The sequence below is a fragment of the Antechinus flavipes genome, chromosome 1 (assembly GCF_016432865.1).
Source record: "Antechinus flavipes isolate AdamAnt ecotype Samford, QLD, Australia chromosome 1, AdamAnt_v2, whole genome shotgun sequence".
NCBI lineage: Eukaryota > Metazoa > Chordata > Mammalia > Dasyuromorphia > Dasyuridae > Antechinus > Antechinus flavipes.
In genome coordinates this window covers 652,690,237-652,713,867 of record NC_067398.1, presented here as the reverse complement: position 1 = coordinate 652,713,867, position 23,631 = coordinate 652,690,237, and the positions used below count along the sequence as shown (strand labels likewise).

The 23,631-nt window shown below is 42.2% G+C and overlaps 2 protein-coding genes and 1 pseudogene across 6 annotated transcripts in view; 2 read left to right on the top strand and 1 right to left on the bottom strand.

The window, feature by feature from the left end:
* Positions 1–5,219: 5,219 nt before the first annotated feature.
* Positions 5,220–15,181, top strand: LOC127544683 (uncharacterized). Of its 2 annotated transcripts, none has more exons than XM_051971452.1 (3): positions 5,220–5,311; positions 9,928–9,977; positions 12,119–15,181. In XM_051971452.1, exons 2-3 carry the CDS (start codon positions 9,947–9,949, stop codon positions 12,880–12,882), a joined length of 795 nt encoding a protein of 264 aa, XP_051827412.1. In that variant the 5' UTR covers positions 5,220–5,311; positions 9,928–9,946; the 3' UTR covers positions 12,883–15,181. The 2 variants fall into 2 exon arrangements, with proteins under 2 accessions (XP_051827412.1, XP_051827411.1); XM_051971451.1 differs by lacking the exon at positions 5,220–5,311 and adding an exon at positions 8,253–8,359.
* LOC127544676 (ribonucleoside-diphosphate reductase subunit M2-like) overlaps positions 11,137–23,631 on the bottom strand; it is a 681,272-nt pseudogene continuing 668,777 nt past the window's right edge.
* The window catches only part of LOC127544681 (uncharacterized), a 53,008-nt gene continuing 52,614 nt past the window's right edge, over positions 23,238–23,631 (top strand). For all 4 annotated transcript variants that reach the window (XR_007949511.1, XR_007949510.1, XM_051971449.1 and 1 more), the window contains exon 1: positions 23,238–23,342. The gene's annotated coding sequence lies outside the window, so the exon portion shown is untranslated. The remainder of the gene's footprint in view (positions 23,343–23,631) is intronic.

The following is a 23,631-nucleotide window of genomic DNA, read 5'->3' as shown; positions in this document are numbered from 1 at the left end:
TGAGAAGACAAAAAGCTGTAGAGAGGTCAAGTAGGGTAAAACTCATCCAACTTGGGGGGAAGAGTTCACTGATGACTTTGGAAAGAATCATTTCAGTTGAGTGATAGAGTTAGAAGTCAGGTGGCAAGGGGCTAAGAGTCCCTTAGAGTAAGCTAGTATTAGAGAGAAGGCTTTTTCTAGGACTTTGAAAGAAAGAGAAAAGAAATAACTTGACAGAATGGCAGGATAAAGAAAGTTTTTTGGTTTTTTTTTTTTTTTTTAAGAGCGAGGGAGTCCTAGCCATGTGTATAGGAAACAGTATAGAATCCAGTAGCTGAGTAGAGACTGAAAATAAAAGAGAAGATTCATGAGCAAAGAAGGAAGCTTTTTTTTTTGCCAGAAGAGAAAAAAGGGGAGGGGATCAAGGGCACACATATAGGGGTTGGCTTTGGCAAGGAGGAAGACACAGTTAGCATGGTTAAGTAACTCCCTCCAGTGGCATAAAGCAGGATGTGAGTAGAAGCAAAGAAATATTGTGGAAATAACCCAAGATTAGAAGTACTTGTATGGATAGAAATAGGTAAAGGGGACAAGGGGCAGTGTGAGATTCTACTGGTCAGTTATAGGGTCAAGACTGTGGTTGTAAAGTCTATTTCTCTCAATAGTTTTAGGAGAAGTACAATAGAGGGAGAAATGGAGAGACAGAAAGCTATGATCAGAGAGAAACTTCAGTTTCAAAATCATGGAGGTAGCATAGCAAGGAGATCCAAGGTATGACTATTCTTGTGGGTGATTGATATCACCTACATGTCTTTTTTGGTTTTGAAGATTTTGAAGTTGATGTATTGAGAAGTTAGGATATTTGAGAAGATATAAAAATCTATGTTGAAATTTCTAAGTATTAGGATGGAGATTGGAATGAAGAACACTGTCTCAGTTACAATCACAAATCCTTAAAAAAGGAGAATCTTGGAATCCAGTGGATGACAAGATCTGAATTGGGAGATTGCTGTTGTTCAATCATTTCCAATTCTTTGTGACTCCATTTGGAGTTTTCATGGCAGAGATACAGGAATGGTTTGCCATGTCTTTTTCTAGAGGCAAATAGGGCTAATGATTTGCTCAAGGTCACACAATCTAGTGTCTGAGGCTGGATTTGGATTCCTGACTTGAGGCCCAGTGCTCTATCCACCGTACCACTTAGCTGCCCTTATAGAGACAGTTGTTTTTCAGTTGTTCAGTTGTGACTAGTCCTTCCACTATTTCATGTTCATTGTTTCCATGATACTATTTATAACTCATCCTCTACTATCCCATATTCATTCTTTTATTTTTACTGGGTCTTTTCCAGTGAATCTTGTCTTCTCACTTTGTGACCAAAGCTTTTGCTTCAGTATAGATCTGTCTGTCCAAATGGCTTTCTAAAGTCTTCTCCAATAGCATTTTTTTAATGCTAGGCAATTGGGGTGAAGTCACTTGCCTTCCTACCCAGATAGGAAGTGTTAAGTGTCTGAGGTTGCATCTGAACTCAGGTCCTCCTGACCCAGGACTGATGCTCTATCCACTGCACCATCTAGTGCCCCCATCCAGCACCACAATTCAAAAGTGTCGATTCTGTAGCACTCAACTTTCCTTATACTCCAACTCTTGATGCCATACATTGCTATGTACAAAGCTATGGCAAAACCATAACTTTGACAATATGGACCTTTGTTGGCAAGGTAATGTCTTTGCTTTTTTCATGCTGCCCAGATTTATCATAGCTTTTCTTCCAAGGAGCAAGCATCTTTTAAGCAGTCACCATCTGCTGTGATCTTTGAGCCCAAGAATATAAAATCTGACACTGATTCCATTTCTTCTCCCTCTACTTGTCAAGAAGTGATCAGACCAGTTGCCAAGATCTTAGTATTTTTGATGTGTAGAATAAAAAAGAGATCTTTTCAAGAAAATTAGAGCTATCAACGGAAAGTTTCATGTGAAAATGGGCTGACAAGGCACAAAAATTATAGGGACTTAACAGAAACTGGAGAGATTAAGAAAAGATGGCAAAACTATACAAAAGAATTATATAAGAAAGACCTTAACATCACTAATAGAGATGGGGTAAACTTCTAAAGAGGAGCGGGTTCAAAGAATAGTTGAGTACTGCAGAACTGACACTTTTGAATTATGGTGCTGGATGGGGGTGCTAGATGGTATAGTGGATAGAGCATCAGCCCTAGAGTCAGGAGGACCTGAATTCAAATGCAACCTCAGACACTTAACACTTTTTACATGGGTAGGAAGGCAAGTCACTTAACCCCAATTGCCTCTTAAAAGCAGAGGTATTATTTAGAGTGAGGAGCAAGCGGTATGACATTTTTCTTGGCTCAGTGGGTTTAGAGTAAGCAGTAGGGATGAGAGGAGCATTCAGCACTGGGCATGATTGCTATGCATGTAGCATCTCCTGGAGATGAGTAGGTCTTTTTGAGCATAGAAAGTTGGTAAGAATGTAAGAAGAGGCCTAGGTTTAAGATGAAAAAGAATTTGTTTATTGTTAGAGTTCAAATGTTGGAGTTCTTGTTCTTCTCAAAGCACAGCCGATTTAGAGGCTTAGAGCCCTTCGGATGTCTCCAAATCCAAAGGTTCTGTCCTTCAGCCTCTGCCTCTGCTTTCTTCTGCCTCCAACCAACACAGAGATGGAATGTCTCTCTTGACTCCTTCTGGGGAGCCCAGCCACCAACTACAGTGGTGTGAGATGAAGATGAATCTGGTTGTCCACTGAACTCTCCACTCGTAGCTTTATCCTCTGAAAACCCTTTGTCTGCCACCAGAGTCGCTCCTCTCGAGTCCAGCTGAACTTTCTTCTGCGACCAGCCAGCCAAGAGGAAATAATGTATTCTGCCATAGAGCCCTCATCGCTGGCCTTTTATCTGACTCTTCTGAGAGAATGGGATTATGGGTTTTCTCCCATAGTGCTCTCTGGCCCAACAAGCTTCAAGGGAGGTGTGAATTCATTGAACTCCAATGAGTAAAGGTGTGAACACAAGCCTTGTATTAATTAGTTCTACTTAGTACCTTGTTTCAGGTTCTGCCCAAAACATCTTCTTGTAAGATTAGATCAACTCTAATTAGTTAGCAGTTAGTAAGGATTCCAACATCTCCCCCTTTCTTTTGTTTTAAAACATAGGGGGTTTCTGAGAGGGTACACATAAATCCATCAATATGGGCCAGAACTTTGTAACAGACATACATGGTATACATAAATCCATCAATATGGGAGGCATTATACATAATTTACATAAGCACATAGCAATATAACACAGGCTAGTAGTAATGTAACAAATAACATGAACCATCCTGAAAATTTACACATGTCCATAAGTCCTAGAAACAGTCCAATAGGATTCCATTGTCCGTTAGTTCATGTGCCAGGAATCTAATAATTCTTGTAAGCTCTGAAGTACTGCAAAAGGCCTATTTTGGAAGGAACATGTATTTTAGCCATGTTGAGCACATATTGGATTGCATGCTACCTAGGTGAGGGGGGGAAGGTGGGATAATTGGAATGCAGGGTTTTTCAAGGATCAATGTGGAAAAAATGATCCTTGTTTATGTTTTAGAAATAAAAAACTTCAATAAAAATAAATGAAAGGAAGATTGACAACAGGGAATGAACAGAGGTAAAGAATATTAGGGAAGACAGAGATGAGGAGAAGGCGGTAAAAGTCAGTTCTGTTGTGCTGACAATCAAGACAGCCAAATATCAGTTCTGGACTTGAACCAGAAAGAGAAAAGAAAGGAAAGCTGAATCAAAGAAGTTTTACAAAGAAGAATATCATATCCCCCTTCTCTCTGCACGTCAGATACAAATGTAGTTTTGTTTTTTCCTTTTTCATGGACAGTCAGACAAAGACAATGATTGAAAAAGTTAAATGTTGAGAGCTCTTTTGAATCTTTGGTAAAGATACACTCTCGGTGGAAGATGACAATGTATGTAATGAGAATCAGGGGGAAATAAAGTTTGAAACCCAATACAGGCAGAGGGGCATAGGTTGATGAAACTATGTAACCAACAAGGTTCCTGTTTCTACACATCTATTCCAGCCTTCCAATGACAGAGGAGATTGGAAGAAGGCAAGTGATAGAACAGAAAAAGGGTTCCATGTGAGGTCATCAGTACCTCACAAAGAGTTAGTAGGATAAAAGAGCAGGAATCTGAAGCGCCCGTGCTCTGTGCGGGAGAGAGAGTGAGCGTGAGAGAGCGAGAGAGAGCGAGAGCGAGTGAGAGAGCGAGAGAGCGCCAGAGCCAGAGGCAGGGAGAGCGAGTGGGAGAGAGGCGGAAGGAGGAGAGGAGGAGAGAGGTAGAAGGAGAAGGAGAGGAGAGAAGAGAAGGAGAGAGGTGGTCGGAGCGAGAGAAGGAGAGAGGTGGTAGGAGCGAGAGAGGGAGAGAGGGAGTAGGGGGGAGGGGAGGGGAAGGGGAGGGGAGGGAGGTGGGGAAAGGGAGGGAGAGGGAGGGAGTGGGAGGGAAAATTGTTGTGGGAGAAAGAAAGGAGAGGGTTGGGACAGGGAGAAGGGAATAGAGAGAAGATAGAGATAGATAGAGAGTAGATAGAGATAGAGATAGAGTAGATAGAGATAGAGATAGAGAAGATAGAGATAGATATAGAGTAGATAGAGCTAGAGATAGAGAAGATAGAGATAGAGAAATAGAGATAGATATAGAGTAGATAGAGCTAGAGATAGAGAAGATAGAGATAGATATAGAGTAGATAGAGCTAGAGATAGAGAAGATAGAGATAGAGAAATAGAGATAGATATAGAGTAGATAGAGCTAGAGATAGAGAAGATAGAGATAGAGATAGAAATAGAGATAAATATAGAGAAGATAGAGATAGATATAGAGTAGAGATACAGAGAAGATAGAGTTAGATATTGAGCAGATAGAGATAGATATAGAGAAGATAGAGATAGATATAGAGTAGATAGAGATAAAGTAGATAGAGCTAGAGATAGAGAAGATAGATAGATATATAGAGAAGATAGCGATAGATAGAGACAGATTTAGAGAAAGAGAAATTAGAGATACTAGTTATAGAGATAGAGAAGATAGTAGATAGACATTGAGAGAAAAGATAGAAATAGAAAAAGTAGAAATAGAAGAGAGTGTGATAGAGACAGAGTGAGACAGAGAGTACAAGGAGGGAGAGTGAGAGAAAGAGAGAGACTGTGTGTGTGTGTGTGTGTGTGTGGGTGTGTGTTTTTGTTTGTGTGTGTCTGTTCGGTCCATATCCTGATTCCTCACCCACTAAGGGATTGCCTTGTTTTTCGCATCTTCGAGAAGCTCTCAGAGGTAGGAGGATTTACGAACGATATAGACTATCCTGGGGATGGGGTTAGCCAAATATGTATAGAAGGAGGAATGAGGTAGTTTGTATTTTTTTTGGGGGGGGGGAGGTGTGAAATTTTGTGGGAAGTCGTGGTTTCTAGAGATCTGAGAGACATACCTTGTACCAGCAATAGGAAATGGACAAGATGGTGGTTCCTCTGTACTCAATGGGGGGAGCAGCTAGGATACAACTGAGATCATAAGAGAAAACCCTCTTCTGTAGACTCTGTTGCGGTAACTCAAACCATCAGAGACTCACTTCCAAAGAAAATAGCTTTTGTTGTTATCCTGAAGAAGCTTCTCTGTTCTTATGTAGAACAAAGAAATGGGCCTGGGGCTTAGGAGGACCTGTGTTTCCAATTCAACCTCACACAGAGTTGAGTGTTGCTGAGGCAAACCATTTCACCTGCTTGCCTCCATTTCCTCACTGGGTGGTTGTAAGGATCCAACGAGATGGTATATTGGGAAAGGCTGTTGAGGACAGTGGAAAGGATGGAAGAGAGGTGCTTCCTCTCTTTCTTTTTCTCCTTGAGATGACCTCAAGACTGCCTCCAAATCCTCATTGTTAGAGCATTCAAACAATTCCTTCCATTGGGGAATCAAGCTGAACCGTGTGCATCCCCTTGGGTGGAAAGGAGAGGAGTTCTTCACCTTGTTCTGACAATTGACACTCTGACAACTATTCCATCTTTCTCCAAACCATATTTCAAATTCATAAACAAATTCTTTGCAATCTCAAAATGTATATGTTTTCCATTTCCTTTTGATTAGAGGAGGTGGACAAGTTTATTTATTGTACCTGTAGATATCCAATGTAGGTGTAAAAAATCCCTTTCTCCTGTAGTTGGGGAGCCAATCTGTCATTTCTTCTTAGAGAGGTCGTGTGCTTCAAAACACTGAAAGGGTTAAGAAAGGTTAGTCCAGGGTAGGCCCACACTGTAGTTAGGACTTTGGCCTTAGGTCTTGTGCATCTGAGAATACAAATAGGAGAGAACTCTTTGGGGAAAGCAGCAGCAGGGATGGGAGCCCATGGACAGTAAGCCTGACAGGTCCATAGGATGTTGTGAAATCAAAGAAAATTGGAATGATTCTCAGAAATTTTGTGCTTTGGGTAGTGTGATAGAAGTTACCCGCCACAGCAAACCAATAATTCTTGTAAGCTCTGAAGTACTGCAAAAGGCCTATTTTGGAAGGAACATGTATTTTAGCCATGTTGAGCACATATTGGATTGCATGCTACCTAGGTGAGGGGGGGAAGGTGGGATAATTGGAATGCAGGGTTTTTCAAGGATCAATGTGGAAAAAATGATCCTTGTTTATGTTTTAGAAATAAAAAACTTCAATAAAAATAAATGAAAGGAAGATTGACAACAGGGAATGAACGGAGGTAAAGAATATTAGGGAAGATAGAGAAGAGGAGAAGGAGGTAAAAGTCAGTTCTGTTGTGCTGACAATCAAGACAGCCAAATATCAGTTCTGGACTTGAACCAGAAAGAGAAAAGAAAGGAAAGCTGAATCAAAGAAGTTTTACAAAGAAGAATATCATATCCCCCTTATCTCTGCACGTCAGATACAAATGTAGTTTTGTTTTTTCCTTTTTCATGGACAGTCAGACAAAGACAATGATTGAAAAAGTTAAATGTTGAGAGCTCTTTTGAATCTTTGGTAAAGATACACTCTCGGTGGAAGATGACAATGTATGTAATGAGAATCAGGGGGAAATAAAGTTTGAAACCCAATACAGGCAGAGGGGCATAGGTTGATGAAACTATGTAACCAACAAGGTTCCTGTTTCTACACATCTATTCCAGCCTTCCAATGACAGAGGAGATTGGAAGAAGGCAAGTGATAGAACAGAAAAAGGGTTCCATGTGAGGTCATCAGTACCTCACAAAGAGTTAGTAGGATAAAAGAGCAGGAATCTCAAGCGCCCGTGCTCTGTGCGGGAGAGAGAGTGAGCGTGAGAGAGCGAGAGAGAGCGAGAGCGAGTGAGAGAGCGAGAGAGCGCCAGAGCCAGAGGCAGGGAGAGCGAGTGGGAGAGAGGCGGAAGGAGGAGAGGAGGAGAGAGGTAGAAGGAGAAGGAGAGGAGAGAAGAGAAGGAGAGAGGTGGTCGGAGCGAGAGAAGGAGAGAGGTGGTAGGAGCGAGAGAGGGAGAGAGGGAGTAGGGGGGAGGGGAGGGGGAGGGGGAGGGGAGGGAGGTGGGGAAAGGGAGGGAGAGGGAGGGAGTGGGAGGGAAGATTGTTGTGGGAGAAAGAAAGGAGAGGGTTGGGACAGGGAGAAGGGAATAGAGAGAAGATAGAGATAGATAGAGAGTAGATAGAGATAGAGATAGAGTAGATAGAGATAGAGATAGAGAAGATAGAGATAGATAATAGACAAGATAGAGATAGATATAGAGTAGATAGAGCTAGAGATAGAGAAGATAGAGATAGAGATAGAGAAATAGAGATAGATATAGAGTAGATAGAGCTAGAGATAGAGAAGATAGAGATAGAGATAGAGAAATAGAGATAAATATAGAGAAGATAGAGATAGATATAGAGTAGAGATACAGAGAAGATAGAGTTATTGAGCAGATAGAGATAGATATAGAGAAGATAGAGATAGATATAGAATAGCTAGAGATAGAGATAGATAGAGATAGAGATAGAGTAGATATAAATATAGAGTAGAGAGAGCTAGAGATAGAGAAGATAGATATATAGAGAAGATAGCGATAGATAGAGACAGATTTAGAGAAAGAGAGAAATTAGAGATACTAGTTATAGAAATAGAGAAGATAGTAGATAGACATTGAGAGAAAAGATAGAAATAGAAGAGAGTGTGATAGAGACAGAGTGAGACAGAGAGTGTAAGGAGGGAGAGTGAGAGAAAGAGAGAGACTGTGTGTGTGTGTGTGTGTGTGTGTGTGTGTGTGTGTTTTTGTTTGTGTGTGTCTGTTCGGTCCATATCCTGATTCCTCACCCACTAAGGGATTGCCTTGTTTTTCGCATCTTCGAGAAGCTCTCAGAGGTAGGAGGATTTACGAACGATATAGACTATCCTGGGGATGGGGTTAGCCAAATATGTATAGAAGGAGGAATGAGGTAGTTTGTATTTTTTTTGGGGGGGGGGAGGTGTGAAATTTTGTGGGAAGTCGTGGTTTCTAGAGATCTGAGAGACATACCTTGTACCAGCAATAGGAGATGGACAAGATGGTGGTTCCTCTGTACTCAATGGGGGGAGCAGCTAGGATACAACTGAGATCATAAGAGAGAACCCTCTTCTGTAGACTCTGTTGCGGTAACTCAAACCATCAGAGACTCACTTCCAAAGAAAATAGCTTTTGTTGTTATCCTGAAGAAGCTTCTCTGTTCTTATGTAGAACAAAGAAATGGGCCTGGGGCTTAGGAGGACCTGTGTTTCCAATTCAACCTCACACAGAGTTGAGTGTTGCTGAGGCAAACCATTTCACCTGCTTGCCTCCATTTCCTCACTGGGTGGTTGTAAGGATCCAACGAGATGGTATATTGGGAAAGGCTATTGAGGACAGTGGAAAGGATGGAAGAGAAGTGCTTCCTCTCTTTCTTTTTCTCCTTGAGATGACCTCAAGACTGCTTCCAAATCCGCATTGTTAGAGCATTCAAACAATTCCATCCATTGGGGAATCAAGCTGAGCCTTGTGCATCCCCTTGGGTGGAAAGGAGAGGAGTTCTTCACCTTGTTCTGACAATTGACATTTTGACAACTATTCCATCTTTCTCCAAACCATATTTTAAATTCATAAACAAATTCTTTGCAATCTCAAAATGTATATGTTTTCCATTTTCTTTTGATTAGAGGGGGTGGACAAATTTATTTATTGTACCTGTAGATATCCAATATAGGTGTAAAAAATCCCTTTCTCCTGTAGTTGGGGAAGCAATCGAGGTCGTGTGCTTCAAAACACTGAAAGGATTAAGAAAGGTTAGTCCAGGGTAGGCCCACACTGTAGTTAGGACTTTGGCCTTAGGTCTTGTGCATCTGAGAATACAAATAGGAGAGAACTCTTTGGGGAAAGCAGCAGCAGGGATGGGAGCCCATGGACAGTAAGCCTGACAGGTCCATAGGATGTTGTGAAATCAAAGAAAATTGGAATGATTCTCAGAAATTTTGTGCTTTGGGTAGTGTGATAGAAGTTACCCGCCACAGCAAACCAATGAACTTTACAGGTTCTGCTTTCTACTGACAGACACTTTGCCTACAAGGTTCCATCCTCTTGTTTTTCTATTGACATAGAAGGGAGTTTCTCAGTTGCTGCCTTTGGGTTACTTTGAATGATGAGGAGAGAGGAAAGAAGGGATGGAGAAAGGGGGAAACAGGGAAAGGGACCTTTACGAATGGATCAAACTGGATAAAATGGGGAAAAAAAGGATTTTTATCAATTGTGTTGAGGCTGGCTCTACTGTAAAAACACATAGGATGATGAAAGGCAATAGCTGGCTGTGCCCAGTGAGCTGTCCGGGCTTTCTTGTACTGCTTGCTGCTCCTTTAGCTGGGAAGATGGGGTAGTTATTGGAACCAAAGCTTAGTGTTAATTTGTTGACATTTTCTTCCCTCAGGAATTCCCTCGGCTTCAACATGGGGAAGAGAAATCGAATATTGCCCCACGGTGAGAATCAATTAATCAACAAACATGTAGTCATACTTGTTCTTTTATCAGTCACTATATTAAAGGAGGAAGAGACACCCCAAAATTCATTCTAAGAGGAAAGGCCAAAAGCTCACAAACAAGAATCTGCCAGATCAATCTAGAGGATAGAAAAGTAATGTGTCAAGGCATGATCCTAATGGAACAATCAGGTTAACAGAAGAGGTTAGGAGACAGGGGAACAGGGTGAACTGGTTGCTAGCTCCGTGAGGGAAGAAAAGAAGATCTCTGCGGAAAAAAACAGGTTGAGTAAGGAATTCAAAGATGCCTAACTCGATGGCTCCTATGTGGGCTAAGCAAAGGGAAGAGTGGTGGCTGCCTGAGCCGGCACACCTGGTGGACAGAAAAGGGAATTTCAGAAGAGGGCAGAGAGTGCAGGACAAAGAACAGGTTCTGTTTTGGACACTTGGAGCTTCTGGTGCAGTTGGGCAAATGGGACAAAATGTTCAAGAGATATGATGTGGGAATTTGGGAAGAGAGCTCAAGTGAGAGACTGAAGCAGGTTCAATCCACCTGGGAGTGGTTAAGCTTGATGTGATAATATTGCGACCTAGGAGGATGCTTTCAACTGCTTAGGACATGATCAATATTCTGAGAGGTAAAAGGAATATCCATAGTCAGAGGGTAAGGGGTATGAGTGGAATAAGAGGGGATAATATCTTTTTAAAAATGATGGAAAGGCCTGCTATAGGAATGTACAGGAAGAGGGGAAAAGAGAAGTGAATGGTGTAAATGATCTACCATAAGAAAGAGAGGCTAGAAAAAAGTTTTCTCATCGATTGGAAGAGGGAGAGGAGAAGTTGGTTGAGTGAACCTTATTCTTAGTGGTATTGGTTCAAATAGGAGGTACCATAAATACTGAATAGGGCCATGGAACTCTATCTTAGCCTGCAGGAAAATAGGAGGGGAATGGAATATGGGAAGGGGAAGATGATAAAAGAACAGGTCATTTTGGGCAAGTCATTGATCAGTAATGAAACACTTTTGAGGAAAGAGACTGAAAAGAGAATAAATGGGGGGAAATACAATGATCAACGGTAAATGGAAAAACCATTTTTGAAACCCATTTCTCTGATGAAATATCATTGTTCTCTGGGAAATGATGAGCAGAATGTCTTCAGGGGGGGAAAAAAAAACCCTGCAAAGTCTTCCTTGAAGAAGGTAAAATATGCCCTATATGAAGTGACAGCAATGTTCTGGGCTGACCATTTGAAAATGATTTGGTTTTTCCCAGTAGCACAATCATCTACAACTCCTCTGAAGGACTTAGACAAACAAAAAATCCTATCGATTCACAGATTAGGAATAATTATATCTAAATACAGATAGAAGCATTCTCTATTTCTCTTTTGATCGCTCTACTTTTCACTTAATTTTTCTTGAGGTGTTTATTTTTCATTAAGGTGGGAGATGTATGTTTTTATTCACAACTTTGATGGAAAAGTTTGCATAGTTTGAAATGTGGTTTCTTAATTGTGGGTGGGAATCCGGGAAAGAAGCTAGAAAGCAAAAATCTTAAAAACAAATGTAAAAGGAAAAAATGTGAATGGAACTAGGGGACAATATTTAAGAAATTCAATAAAAAGCCAAAAGTATCTTCCCTTTTCTACTTTGGAAGTTCTAAGAGTAATTTTGCATTTTAATTAGTAAAACTCAACTGACTGAGAATGTGAGAAATGACAGTGCAGAGTTTAGAAAAGTGAGAAAGGGGGAAGAATGAATGGAGGCCAGAGTCAATCCACATTATCTGCTGTGGGCCAAGCTCCATAGTAAGCACTGGGGGGATGCAAAGAATGGCCCAAGCCGGGCTCTGGTCCGGAGGAGCTCCCAGTCTAAGGCGGTGAGCCCCTACAAACAACTGTACAAACAAGAGGGTTACCAGAAAAATAGGAAGGAATGAAGTTGTCTCTTGGGCTTCCTCCCAGTATGTGAACGAGGGAGAGCATATGCAAGAGCACACTGACAAGGGTCCGGTTGTCCTCCAAAGGCCAGGGATCCCTGGGGGTAAATCATAAACCGTGAGCCGCTCCTATCTTTCCCCCGCCCAGGTCTGCTTGCCGATTCCTTCCCCTTTGTTCATATGGTCCCTTCTTCATTCACAGACTTGGTCCCGGAGGAGAAGAGCTTTTTCCAGAAGGCCAAATCCCTTTTCCCAGGTCCCCCTCATCGGGTTACTCCCTGCTCCTCAAGCAGTGATGAGCAAGTGCTGGATGTGGAGGGCCAGAACGGCATCCCGGCTGCCGCCTCAGCAAGGCAGGAGGAGGAGGTAGCGGGCCCATCCTGGGGGCCAAGTTCAGCTTTGGCGGCTCCTTCTAGTTCGCTGGAAGTTCCCCTGGTTCTGAAGGAACTATTCCCTCCTGGTTGGCCCAGGGGCCCTGAGAAAGCCATGCAGGCCTGGGCTGACAAGAGCGACAGGGACACAAGATCCGAGACATCCTCCTCCGAGATCACCTCGGAATCCTCCTCCGCATGGGACCAAGGGGACGAGTCTGAAGCCGAGGAAGAAGAAACGCGAGTCATCTCGATCAAAAAGACCTTTGGTGATCCAAGCAGCAAGAAAGTGCATCCAGCCCCTCCCACAGAATGCACCACGTGCCAGGAAATGCCCTACGAGCCCTCCTTCAATTGGCCCCTAGGCAAAGATGCTCAAGGCCAACAAGAGAGCCCAGCCTCTTCCCGCGCCAAAGGCAGGCAAGGGCTCTGGAAAAGGGGAGGCAAAGTCCAGCCAGCCTTGGATGCCAAGTCTAAAACAACTCCGAGGACGGACCCCGAGCAATCCTCTTCAAGCGCCCAGAGACAAGGCCCAGAGACAAACCGAGGTCGCTTTCCAAACTTTTGGAAAAATTTATTCTCTGGAGGACGGTAGGGAGGGCTTGGAGCCTAGACTCCAGTTCCAGCTCTCCCCGTTTCCCCCTCCCCCCCAAAGAGAAGAAATGTGTGAAGGGACCCCTTTCAATCAAAGATTCGCGGTAGCACAGGGGTCCTCCAGACCAACCAAAAAAGTGAAGAAAGCCTCTGGGCTGGACGCGAACGTGTCTGAAGTGGCAACATGTGGGGGCTAAATCCACAGAAGAAGTGGGGACTCCTGGTCTAGCTGGGAGGGGCTGGAGCCTCAGCAGAAGCACAGAGTGTTTTATCTCCCAAACTCTCTGAGAGTCAAGTTGAAGTCTGAGAGCTGGAGGCCTGAGTGAAGCTGGCCTGAGTGGGATGGCAGCCGGGCCCAGCGGTGCCACTGACTACCTGAAGACCTGGCCCTGGAAAGAAGGAACCAGCCGGCAGTGGGTACAGGGCCAGTGGGGCAGGGATGCAGCTGGCTGCCACGATTTGCAGGAGAGGGGACCTCTTGCTTTAGGGGTTCCTGGTCAGAGATTTTGGACTTTCTCCTCAAAAGGAAACATTGAACGGAAGCTTCAGGAACTTTGTCACACACCACAATTAGAGGTGCTTAACATTCTTCTTTACAAAATTGCACTTGCAAAGAAGCCTCCCACCATTCAGATATATAGTAGGAACAGGAAAAAGGAGAATTCATCTTCAGAGGTGGACATTGAAGCAAAAAAGTTTTTACCCTCAAAAGAAATGTGCAATTGCTGCAAACCAAAAGGAAATAAATAGAACTACTCAAAAAAGAATGTAAAAATCAAAGGAAATTGAGGAAAATGTAACCAAAAAAAAAATCACTCCAAAGAAGAACAAAATCATATGGGAAAAAAAAAATGGAAACAAGTCTGCAACCCAGGATAGGAATCTCAAGATGAAAATAATGCTTTGAAAAATTTAGATCAGCAAAGGGATGCCAGGGAAATGCAGAAAATCAAGAAATAATCAAACAAATTGGCAGTATTGGAAATAAATAGAACAATGTGAAAGCTAAAAGACAGATCTGGAGAACAGATTAGAAGAAAATAGAAAAGCATAGAAATTGACTCCCGGAAAAGTGTGACCATAAAAAGAAACTTCCAAGAAGGAACCAGCCCCCAATGGGTACAGAGGCAGTGGGGCAGGGTTGCAGCTGGCTATCAGTATTTGCAGGAGAGGGAAACCCTTGCTCTGGGGTTCCTGTTTTGGGGGTTTGGGAGTTACTGGTCACAAGGAAACACTGAAGGGAAGCTTGAGGAACCTTCCCCACACACCACAGAGGTACTCAATCTCTTTTCTCAAAAATGTATCTGCAAAGAAGAATCCCACCATTGAAATATATTATGGGAACAGGGAAAAGGAGAGTTCATCTTCAGACACTTAAGTAAAAAAGCTTTTACCCCAAAGAGTAATGTGCAATGGCTGTAACCCTTAAGAAAATAGGTAGAACTTAAAAAAGAATTTAAAATCAAATGGAATGGACGGAAATGTAACCAAAAACAAACCTGTCAAAAAAAAAAAACAAAAAAAAACCCAATCGCTCAAAAAGCTTATGGGAAAAAAAGGAAACCAACTTGCAATGAGGAAAGGAGGCTCAAAATGAAAATAATTCTTTAAAAATGAAGATTGGCGATGGGAAGCCAGGGAATTGCAGAAAAATCAAGAAATAACAAAGCAAATTGGAAATAAATAGAATGTGGGGAAAAATCTGAACAGAAACGAGTGCAAGGGATAATGTGGTAAAAAAATTACCCAGGCATGGATTCTGTCAATATAAAGTGATTATTAAATAAAATTTAAAAAAAAAAAAAGGAAATAAATAGAATGTGAAACATAAAAGATCTGGAGAACAGATTAGAATAGAATAAAAGTGTAGAACTAGACTATGTGCAAAGTGTGATCCAAAACAGAACCTTCCAAGAAGGAACCAATGAGTCCAGATACAGTGGGCCATGGATGCAGTTGGCTGCCAGTCCTTGCAGGAGAGGCGAGAGCTTGCTTTGGGGTTCCTGGTCAGAGTTTGGGGTTCCTGGTCAGAGGGAAACACTGAAGAGAAACTTGAACTTTTGCCCCACACCACAATTAGATGTACTAAACCTCTTTTTTAAAAAATGCATCAGCAAAGAAGAATCCCACCATTGAAATGTATTATGGGAACAGGGAAAAGGAGAATTCATCTTCAGAGGTGGACTCTTAAGTCAAAAAGTTTTTACCCCAAAGAGAAATGTGCAATTGCTGCAAACCAAGAGAAAATATGTAGAACTACTCAAAAAAGAATTTACAAATGAAATGAAATTGTGGAAAATGTAACCAAAAACAAACCTGTCAAAAAAAAAAAATCCAAGAAAAACCAAAAGCATATGGGAAAAAAAGGAAACCAACTTGCAAAGGAGGAAAGGAATCTCAAGAAAAAATAATTCTTTGTAAAATGAAGATTGGCAATGGGAAGCCAGGCAAATGCAGAAAAATCAAGAAATAAAACAAATTGGAAATATTGGAAATAAATAGAACAATGTGAAACATAAAAGATCTGGAGAAGAGATTAGAATAAAATAGAACGATGTAGAACTGGACTACCTGAAAAGTGGGACCAAAAAAAAACCTTCGAAGAAGGAACCAGTCCCCAGTGGGTACAGAGGCAGTGGGCCAGGGATGCAGCTGGCTACCAGTCCTTGCAGGAGAGGGGAGCTCGCTCTTTGGGCTTCCTATTTTTGGAGTTTGGGGATTACTGGTCAGAGGGAAACACTGAAGGGAAACTTGAGGAACCTTCCTCTCACACTACAGTTAGAGGTGCTTAATCTCTTTTTTAAAAAATGCATCTGCAAAGATGAATCCCACCATTGAAATATATTACGGGAACAGGGAAAACGAGAGTTTATCTTCAGAGGAGGCCATTTCAGTAAAAAAAGCTTTTACCCCAAAGAGTAATGTGCAATGGCTGCAACCCCAAAGAAAATGTGTAGAAGAACTCAAAAAAAGAATTAAAAAAATCAAATCAAATTGAGGAAAATGTAACCAAAAAAAATCTCTCCAAGAAAAACCAAAAGCATATGGGGAAAAAAAAGGAAACCAACTTGCCAAGGAGGAAAGGAGTCCCGAGATGAAAAGAATTCTTTGAAAACTGAAGATTGGTAATGGGAAGCCAGGGAAATGCAGAACAATCAAGAAATAACAAGACCAATTGTAAACATTGGAAACAAATAGAAGAATGTGAAACATAAAAGACAGATCTGGAGAACATATTAGAATATTAGTAGAATAGAAAACTGAATAACTTGATTACTGAAAAGTGTGACCAAAAATAGAACCTTGCAAGAAATAATTTGGGAATATTGTCCTGGAATGATAAATGAGAAAATGTAGAAATAGGAAAAAAAAAATCCCCATTTTCAACCACTTCAACGAAATCCATTGTGGAAAAGACATAGGAATAATAGTGCCAAATTTCAAAAACCCTCAGATGAAAGGGAAAATTTTGGAAGAAAGAAATTCAAATATGAATGTGTTAAAAATGGAATTGAACAAGACACGTCAGCAGCTCAGGAAAAGACTGGAAAGATATCCACCGAGGGCTGATTGTGAGGGGAGGCAGGAGATAGGGCAGGAAGGAAGGAGAAAGAACAGGCAGCATGGAAGGAGATGAACTGAGGGAGGGAGGGAGGAAGGGAAGACAGAGGGAAAAGATTGAGATAAAAGGGGAGGGAGGAAAACGAGAGAAGAGTTCAGAAGAGATCTTCCATTGGAAAGATTTCATCTAGTATTTTAAAATTTGTTTTCAATCTTGAAATTTGTATTTTTCCAAATCGTTTTCAACATTCATTGTTGTCAAACTTTGTTGCCAATGTTTCTCTTTCACTCCCTTAATCTCATGTTCTCCAGACGGCAAGTGACCAAAATGAAATCATTACAATTCTTTTACCCATTTAACCACATTTCTCAGGTTGTGGAAGAAAAAATCTGATCCCGAGGCAAAAAACCAGCACAAAGGAAAGAAGCAGGAATCTGTGTGCGACACCCCCCCCCGGCTCAAAGGGGCTAGTTGGAGGCATCTCCAGATGCCCACAGAAAGCATGGATTCAGTCCTTGCAAGGAAAGGTGCCAGCACCCCAAGGGAGCAGCCTGGTGTGGGGCCCCAGGTGGGAAAGAGGGAATGGCTTAACTAGCAAAAGGCTCGGGTTCATTGGATGGACCGAAAAGGAAGCAACCACTGACCAATGACCAGCACGGCTGTCTAGGTTGTTTGGGTCATATGAACTGCCTGAAATTTTGGCCTAGGATCTGATTTTTCTCCCCTACTGACCTTTACAAACAGGGATCATGTGACTGCCTGAAATTTAGAGCTAGGCTCTGACTTTTCTGTGCTACAATCCTCTGAGAATAGGGATCGTGTGATGTCCTGAAACAAAAACCTAAGGTCCTAGATAGAGCCTCTGAGACCTTGCCCTGGTCCCCCGTAGTCCCTTTTTCATGCCACCTCACATCAGTCCCAATGCATTTCTTCCACTAGGACATCCTTGCTAGCAAGGCCTTCAGGCTGGTCCCTCTCCTCAGTACTAACTGTAACCCGCCACCTACCATTGGCCCTTTCTAAATGGGGCCAACAGCCTCACACGGGTGGAAGATTTCCAGAACCGCTTTAGCGAAGCAATCTTGGTCCATTCTAGTGCTTGAGTCCTCCAGCAAGCGGGCCAGAGGATAATGCTGCTTCAAGCAATGAGCAGCAATGGGAGACCCTGCTTCCACCAGCTCGCACCCTCCGACTGGGAAGCCCTGTCGTCACAGAGCCTCAACTGCCACCCGGCAGCCAGTGGTATCCATGGAACTCGAGCACTGTCCAGGCCCAAGGCCTTCGGGCCATTCTCCCATTCTTCTCCCCTCAAGCAGTCCAGACCCACATTCGTTTGAGACAAAGGGACAAAGGTCTCATCTTCTGGAGCTGCTTCAGCTGAAAAGGGCTGAAGAGCTGGCGGGGCCTATTGCGGTCCAGAGTGAGGACGGGAGACACGTGACTTGCAGGCGGTGTCAGCAGCAGGGGGCTGCCGAGTGTCGGAATCGGGGATCCCGGGATTTGACCAACTAGTTGGCATTCCATGGCTTACACTCCGGAAGAAACAACTCTCAATTCGATGAAACATGCAAGAGTCCAATATGAGCAAAAAAGGAGAAACAAATTGGGGTCAGAATGGGGGTCACTAGGGAGAGGAACTGGGGACCACACGGAGAGGACGACGGAGAGGGGAAGATAGTTATCATGGATGTCTCTCATCCAGCTTTTCCAGAATAAATTTCTAAGAACTTTCCCCCCCAATTTGTGCTTTTATTTCCTCAAAGGGGAACAGTGTGGCCTCCTGGAAGCATGATCTCCTTTAGCAACAATTCTAGAGACGTTTTCACTCTTCTAAGGGAAGGCTTTGAAAAGAGTTTTGAAGCCCCTGCCTGGGGCCCCTGTGTACAATCCATCTGGCAATCCTTCCCTAAGAATGTACTCCTCTTCCAGATAGGCTTCAGAATGGGCCTTTAATGAGCCTTCAGAATTGTCTGGGAGCTCAATGAGGGAGTGTAGGAGTCGGGACTTGGGGACTTAAAGGTGCCCCGGTCAGGGGCATATAGGAAGCAGCACGGGACTGTATATGATGAAAACTAACAGAAAAGTCCAGGAAGAGCTTGCACTCATGGTCCCTTCTCCCCTAGATGGCAGGCAATCCAATATATATTAGACATGTGAAAATATGATGCTTAAGGCAATATATGTAAGCTTACAAGTATTTTGCTGCACAAGAAAAATCAGATCCGGAACCAAAACTCTGAAAATGCAAGCAAACCAAATAATGAAAATATTTTGTGATCCAGACTCAATTCCCACAGTCTTCTCTCTGGGTGTAGATGGCTCTCTTCATCACCAAATCATCTCCTTTTAAAAGAGAGCCACATCCATCAGTATGGAGTGCTGTATCATCTTCTTGTTGCCACGTACAATGACCTCGTCGTCCTGCTCATTTCATTTAGCATCAGGTCATGTACGTCTCTCCAGGCCCCTCTAAAATCAGCCCCCTGAGAGTTTCTTTTAGAAAAATAATATTCCATAACATTCATACACCCTAGTTTATTCAGCCATTCTCCAAATGATGGGCATCCATTCAGGTTCCAGTTTCTTGCCACTGCAAAAAGGGCTGCCACAAACATTTTGGCACATGTGGGCCCCTTTCCCTCCTTTAAGATCTCTTTGGGATATTAGCTCCATAGAAACCCTGCTGTATCCAAGGGGATACACATGTCGGTAGCCCTTTGGCTACCTGCCAGACTCTCCCCCCTCCCATTTGAAATAGACCTGTTCTGAAGTTCTTCAGAAACCTAAAGACGAAGAGACTGGAACTCTACATACAGAACCAAGCATTTCCTCAACCCGACAAGTGTACAAAACAGGGACAGAAGTCTCCTTCCCTATCCCATCCATGTATCTGGGGCCAAATCCTCCCCACAAAATCTACCCATGGACAACCCCAAGGCCACTGGCCTCCCCTGGGTCAGCCCCCCAAGACACTCTGCCTCGTGCTGTCCTTGGCCTAACCCTATGCCATGTGGTGTCACTGCTATCGCCACTAAGCTTTCCAAAGCCACCTCTCCTCCTTAGAGCTAACTCTCTTAGGATATTAAGTCCCTTTCAGGATTGTGCCTGACGGCTAAAGTCATGCCCCAAACTGGAGTTTTCTTTCTCCTGGCAAATGGCAAGATCCAGTAAAGAATGACCCTTTCTTTCCATCATTATTAAAACCCCTTTCTATGTTCTCCGACTCCATCTCGTAACTACCATTCTTGGCGTCCCTTCTGTTTCTCAATTTTTGGGTCTTGAAGCTACCTTTTGATACCAGCCAAAACATTCTGCTATTGTCTATCCCTCACATCTCCTGTCTCCCTCTCTCTTTTTCCCTCTTTCTACCATGCTGTCTCTTTCTTCCTATCAACCTATCACACATCAATAATCCTTTACAATTTTAGGTTTTAGTATTATGACAGTAACCCTATTTGATGAACAATTTCACAATTTCCATCAATCATAGCTGAAGAAACACAACATAGCTTTTCACAAAAATGGAGAGATGTCTCATTTAATTTATAGTCATTTCTAATTTCAACATACACACCAATTAAGACAAGTTTTTTCTTTAAATCAGTATTTTACCTTGGAGTATTCTTACAAGATGTTCCATTCAAACAATCAATTGCTTTTGTAAACCAATCTTTTTTGTCCCTTCTTTTTCAAACCATTCTTATTCATAATATATCTAATATCTAAATAACTGTGGTGTTATTTCAAAATTTATTTCATAAATTTCATAAAACTTATACAAATGTCTAGGCAAAGTGATGAAATTTTAAAGCATAGATCAAAATTTTTACAAATTACCCAATAAACATTTAAAAAGCCACATATTCCATCTAGTTAGGGGATTTAACATGTGATCTATTAAGGTAAGTTACCAGAACTTTGTTTTATTCACCTATTTTTTTTTTTTTTTTACCACAAAATCATATCGAATACAGATTTAAATTTTCCGTAATGTTTCAATGTCTGCACACAAATTTCGAAGATTTTGTGATGAAAGTAAACAAATGCACGATTCTAGCACATACCAGAGATTAGTGATTGTCTCATGCAACCCTAATAGAGATTCATCATCTAAAATTTAAAACTCATCTTGATATCTGAGGAGATAGCCTTAAGTACAACATTCCAGATATAAAAGCCAATCACTAGACATTATTCCTACTTAGCAAAGCTGTAGATTATCATTCAAGTCATCCTTCATTGGGATCTTTGTAACTGCAACTAGTTATTGGTCAGGATAATAAGCTTAGTCACAAGATACTTTCAAGAAGCCTAACAAAACTTATAGAATTCCAGAAAATGAGTCCTCTTCCCTTTCCGGTTACTTTGTTTGACTGATGCCTTCTTTCTTTGTTCTCTTTCACCCGTCCCAATTGAGAGCTGCATACTCTCAGGTCTCCAGGCTTTAAAGTGCAAACCTGACCCAGATGCGTCTTGGGGTTGTGTGGGTTTTTGTTTTTTGTTTTTGTGTTTTCAGATACAAACTTTTAGTTTAGAGAAAATTGTCCACTCGATCAAGCCCTTTTTCCATCTTATTTTCGAGTTGATTTGTAGGACTATTAGGAGAATTATTAGAGAGCCTGAAATGAACCCTTTCACAACAAAGCTAGCAGTGCCTTGGCAAATTGGCTAAGTCAAATCCACAAGATGATTTCAAGAGAGGCAGACTTTCTATCCAGGGTGTGAGAGGAAGTTTGGTGACCAGCAGGGTGGTAGCAGACAAGCCTGGAGAGACTTGTAGGAAAAGGTGCTAAGTGAAGTGAGCAGAAGCAGGAGATCACTGTACATGACAACACAAGATTGTAGGAGGACCAAATGTGATGGAAGTGGCTCTCTTCAACAATGAGGGGATTCAGGCCTATGCCAATGATCTTGTGATGATGAGCGTTATCTTACCCAGGGAGAGGACTGTGGGAACTGAGCGTAGATGACAATATAGGCTTTTCACACTTTTTCATCTGATTTGCTTGAATTTTTTCCTTCCCAGTTTGTTTTACTTTTTGATCTCCTTTTTCTTGTGCAGCAATGTAATTGTATAAATTGGCAGGCCTATTTTGGAAGGAACATGTATTTTAGCCATGTTGAGCACATATTGGATTGCATGCTACCTAGGTGAGGCGGGGAAGGTGGGAATAATTGGAATGCAGGGTTTTTCAAGGATCAATGTGGAAAAAATGATCCTTGTTTATGTTTTAGAAATAAAAAACTTCAATAAAAATAAATGAAAGGAAGATTGACAACAGGGAATGAACGGAGGTAAAGAATATTAGGGAAGATAGAGAAGAGGAGAAGGAGGTAAAAGTCAGTTCTGTTGTGCTGACAATCAAGACAGCCAAATATCAGTTCTGGACTTGAACCAGAAAGAGAAAAGAAACGAAAGCTGAATCAAAGAAGTTTTACAAAGAAGAATATCCTATCCCCCTTCTCTCTGCACGTCAGATACAAATGTAGTTTTGTTTTTTCCTTTTTCATGGACAGTCAGACAAAGACAATGATTGAAAAAGTTAAATGTTGAGAGCTCTTTTGAATCTTTGGTAAAGATACACTCTCGGTGGAAGATGACAATGTATGTAATGAGAATCAGGGGGAAATAAAGTTTGAAACCCAATACAGGCAGAGGGGCATAGGTTGATGAAACTATGTAACCAACAAGGTTCCTGTTTCTACACATCTATTCCAGCCTTCCAATGACAGAGGAGATTGGAAGAAGGCAAGTGATAGAACAGAAAAAGGGTTCCATGTGAGGTCATCAGTACCTCACAAAGAGTTAGTAGGATAAAAGAGCAGGAATCTCAAGCGCCCGTGCTCTGTGCGGGAGAGAGAGTGAGCGTGAGAGAGCGAGAGAGAGCGAGAGCGAGTGAGAGAGCGAGAGAGCGCCAGAGCCAGAGGCAGGGAGAGCGAGTGGGAGAGAGGCGGAAGGAGGAGAGGAGGAGAGAGGTAGAAGGAGAAGGAGAGGAGAGAAGAGAAGGAGAGAGGTGGTCGGAGCGAGAGAAGGAGAGAGGTGGTAGGAGCGAGAGAGGGAGAGAGGGAGTAGGGGGGGAGGGGAGGGGGGGGGGGAGGGGGGGGGGGAAAGGGAGGGAGAGGGAGGGAGTGGGAGGGAAGATTGTTGTGGGAGAAAGAAAGGAGAGGGTTGGGACAGGGAGAAGGGAATAGATAGAGAGAAGATAGAGATAGATAGAGAGTAGATAGAGATAGAGATAGAGTAGATAGAGATAGAGATAGAGAAGATAGAGATAGATAATAGACAAGATAGAGATAGATATAGAGTAGATAGAGCTAGAGATAGAGATAGAGAAGATAGAGATAGAGATAGAGAAATATAGATATAGAGTAGATAGAGATAGATATAGAGTAGATAGAGCTAGAGATAGAGAAGATAGAGATAGAGAAATAGAGATAAATATAGAGAAGATAGAGATAGATATAGAATAGCTAGAGATAGAGAGAAGATAGAGTTAGATATAGAGTAGATAGAGATAGATATAAAGTAGATAGAGCTAGAGATAGAGAAGATAGATAGATATATAGAGAAGATAGCGATAGAGACAGATTTAGAGAAAGAGAGAAATTAGAGATACTAGTTATAGAGATAGAGAAGATAGTAGATAGACATTGAGAGAAAAGATAGAAATAGAAACAGTAGAAATAGAAGAGAGTGTGATAGAGACAGAGTGAGACAGAGAGTGCAAGGAGGGAGAGTGAGAGAAAGAGAGAGATTGTGTGTGTGTGTGTGTGTGTGTGTGTGTGTGTGTGTGTTTGTGTGTGTGTTTTTGTTTGTGTGTGTCTGTTCGTTCCATATCCTGATTCCTCACCCACTAAGGGATTGCCTTGTTTTTCGCATCTTCGAGAAGCTCTCAGAGGTAGGAGGATTTACGAACGATATAGACTATCCTGGGGATGGGGTTAGCCAAATATGTATAGAAGGAGGAATGAGGTAGTTTGTATTTTTCTGGGGGGGGGAGGTGTGTAATTTTGTGGGAAGTCGTGGTTTCTAGAGATCTGAGAGACATACCTTGTACCAGCAATAGGAGATGGACAAGATGGTGGTTCCTCTGTACTCAATGGGGGGAGCAGCTAGGATACAACTGAGATCATAAGAGAGAACCCTCTTCTGTAGACTCTGTTGCGGTAACTCAAACCATCAGAGAC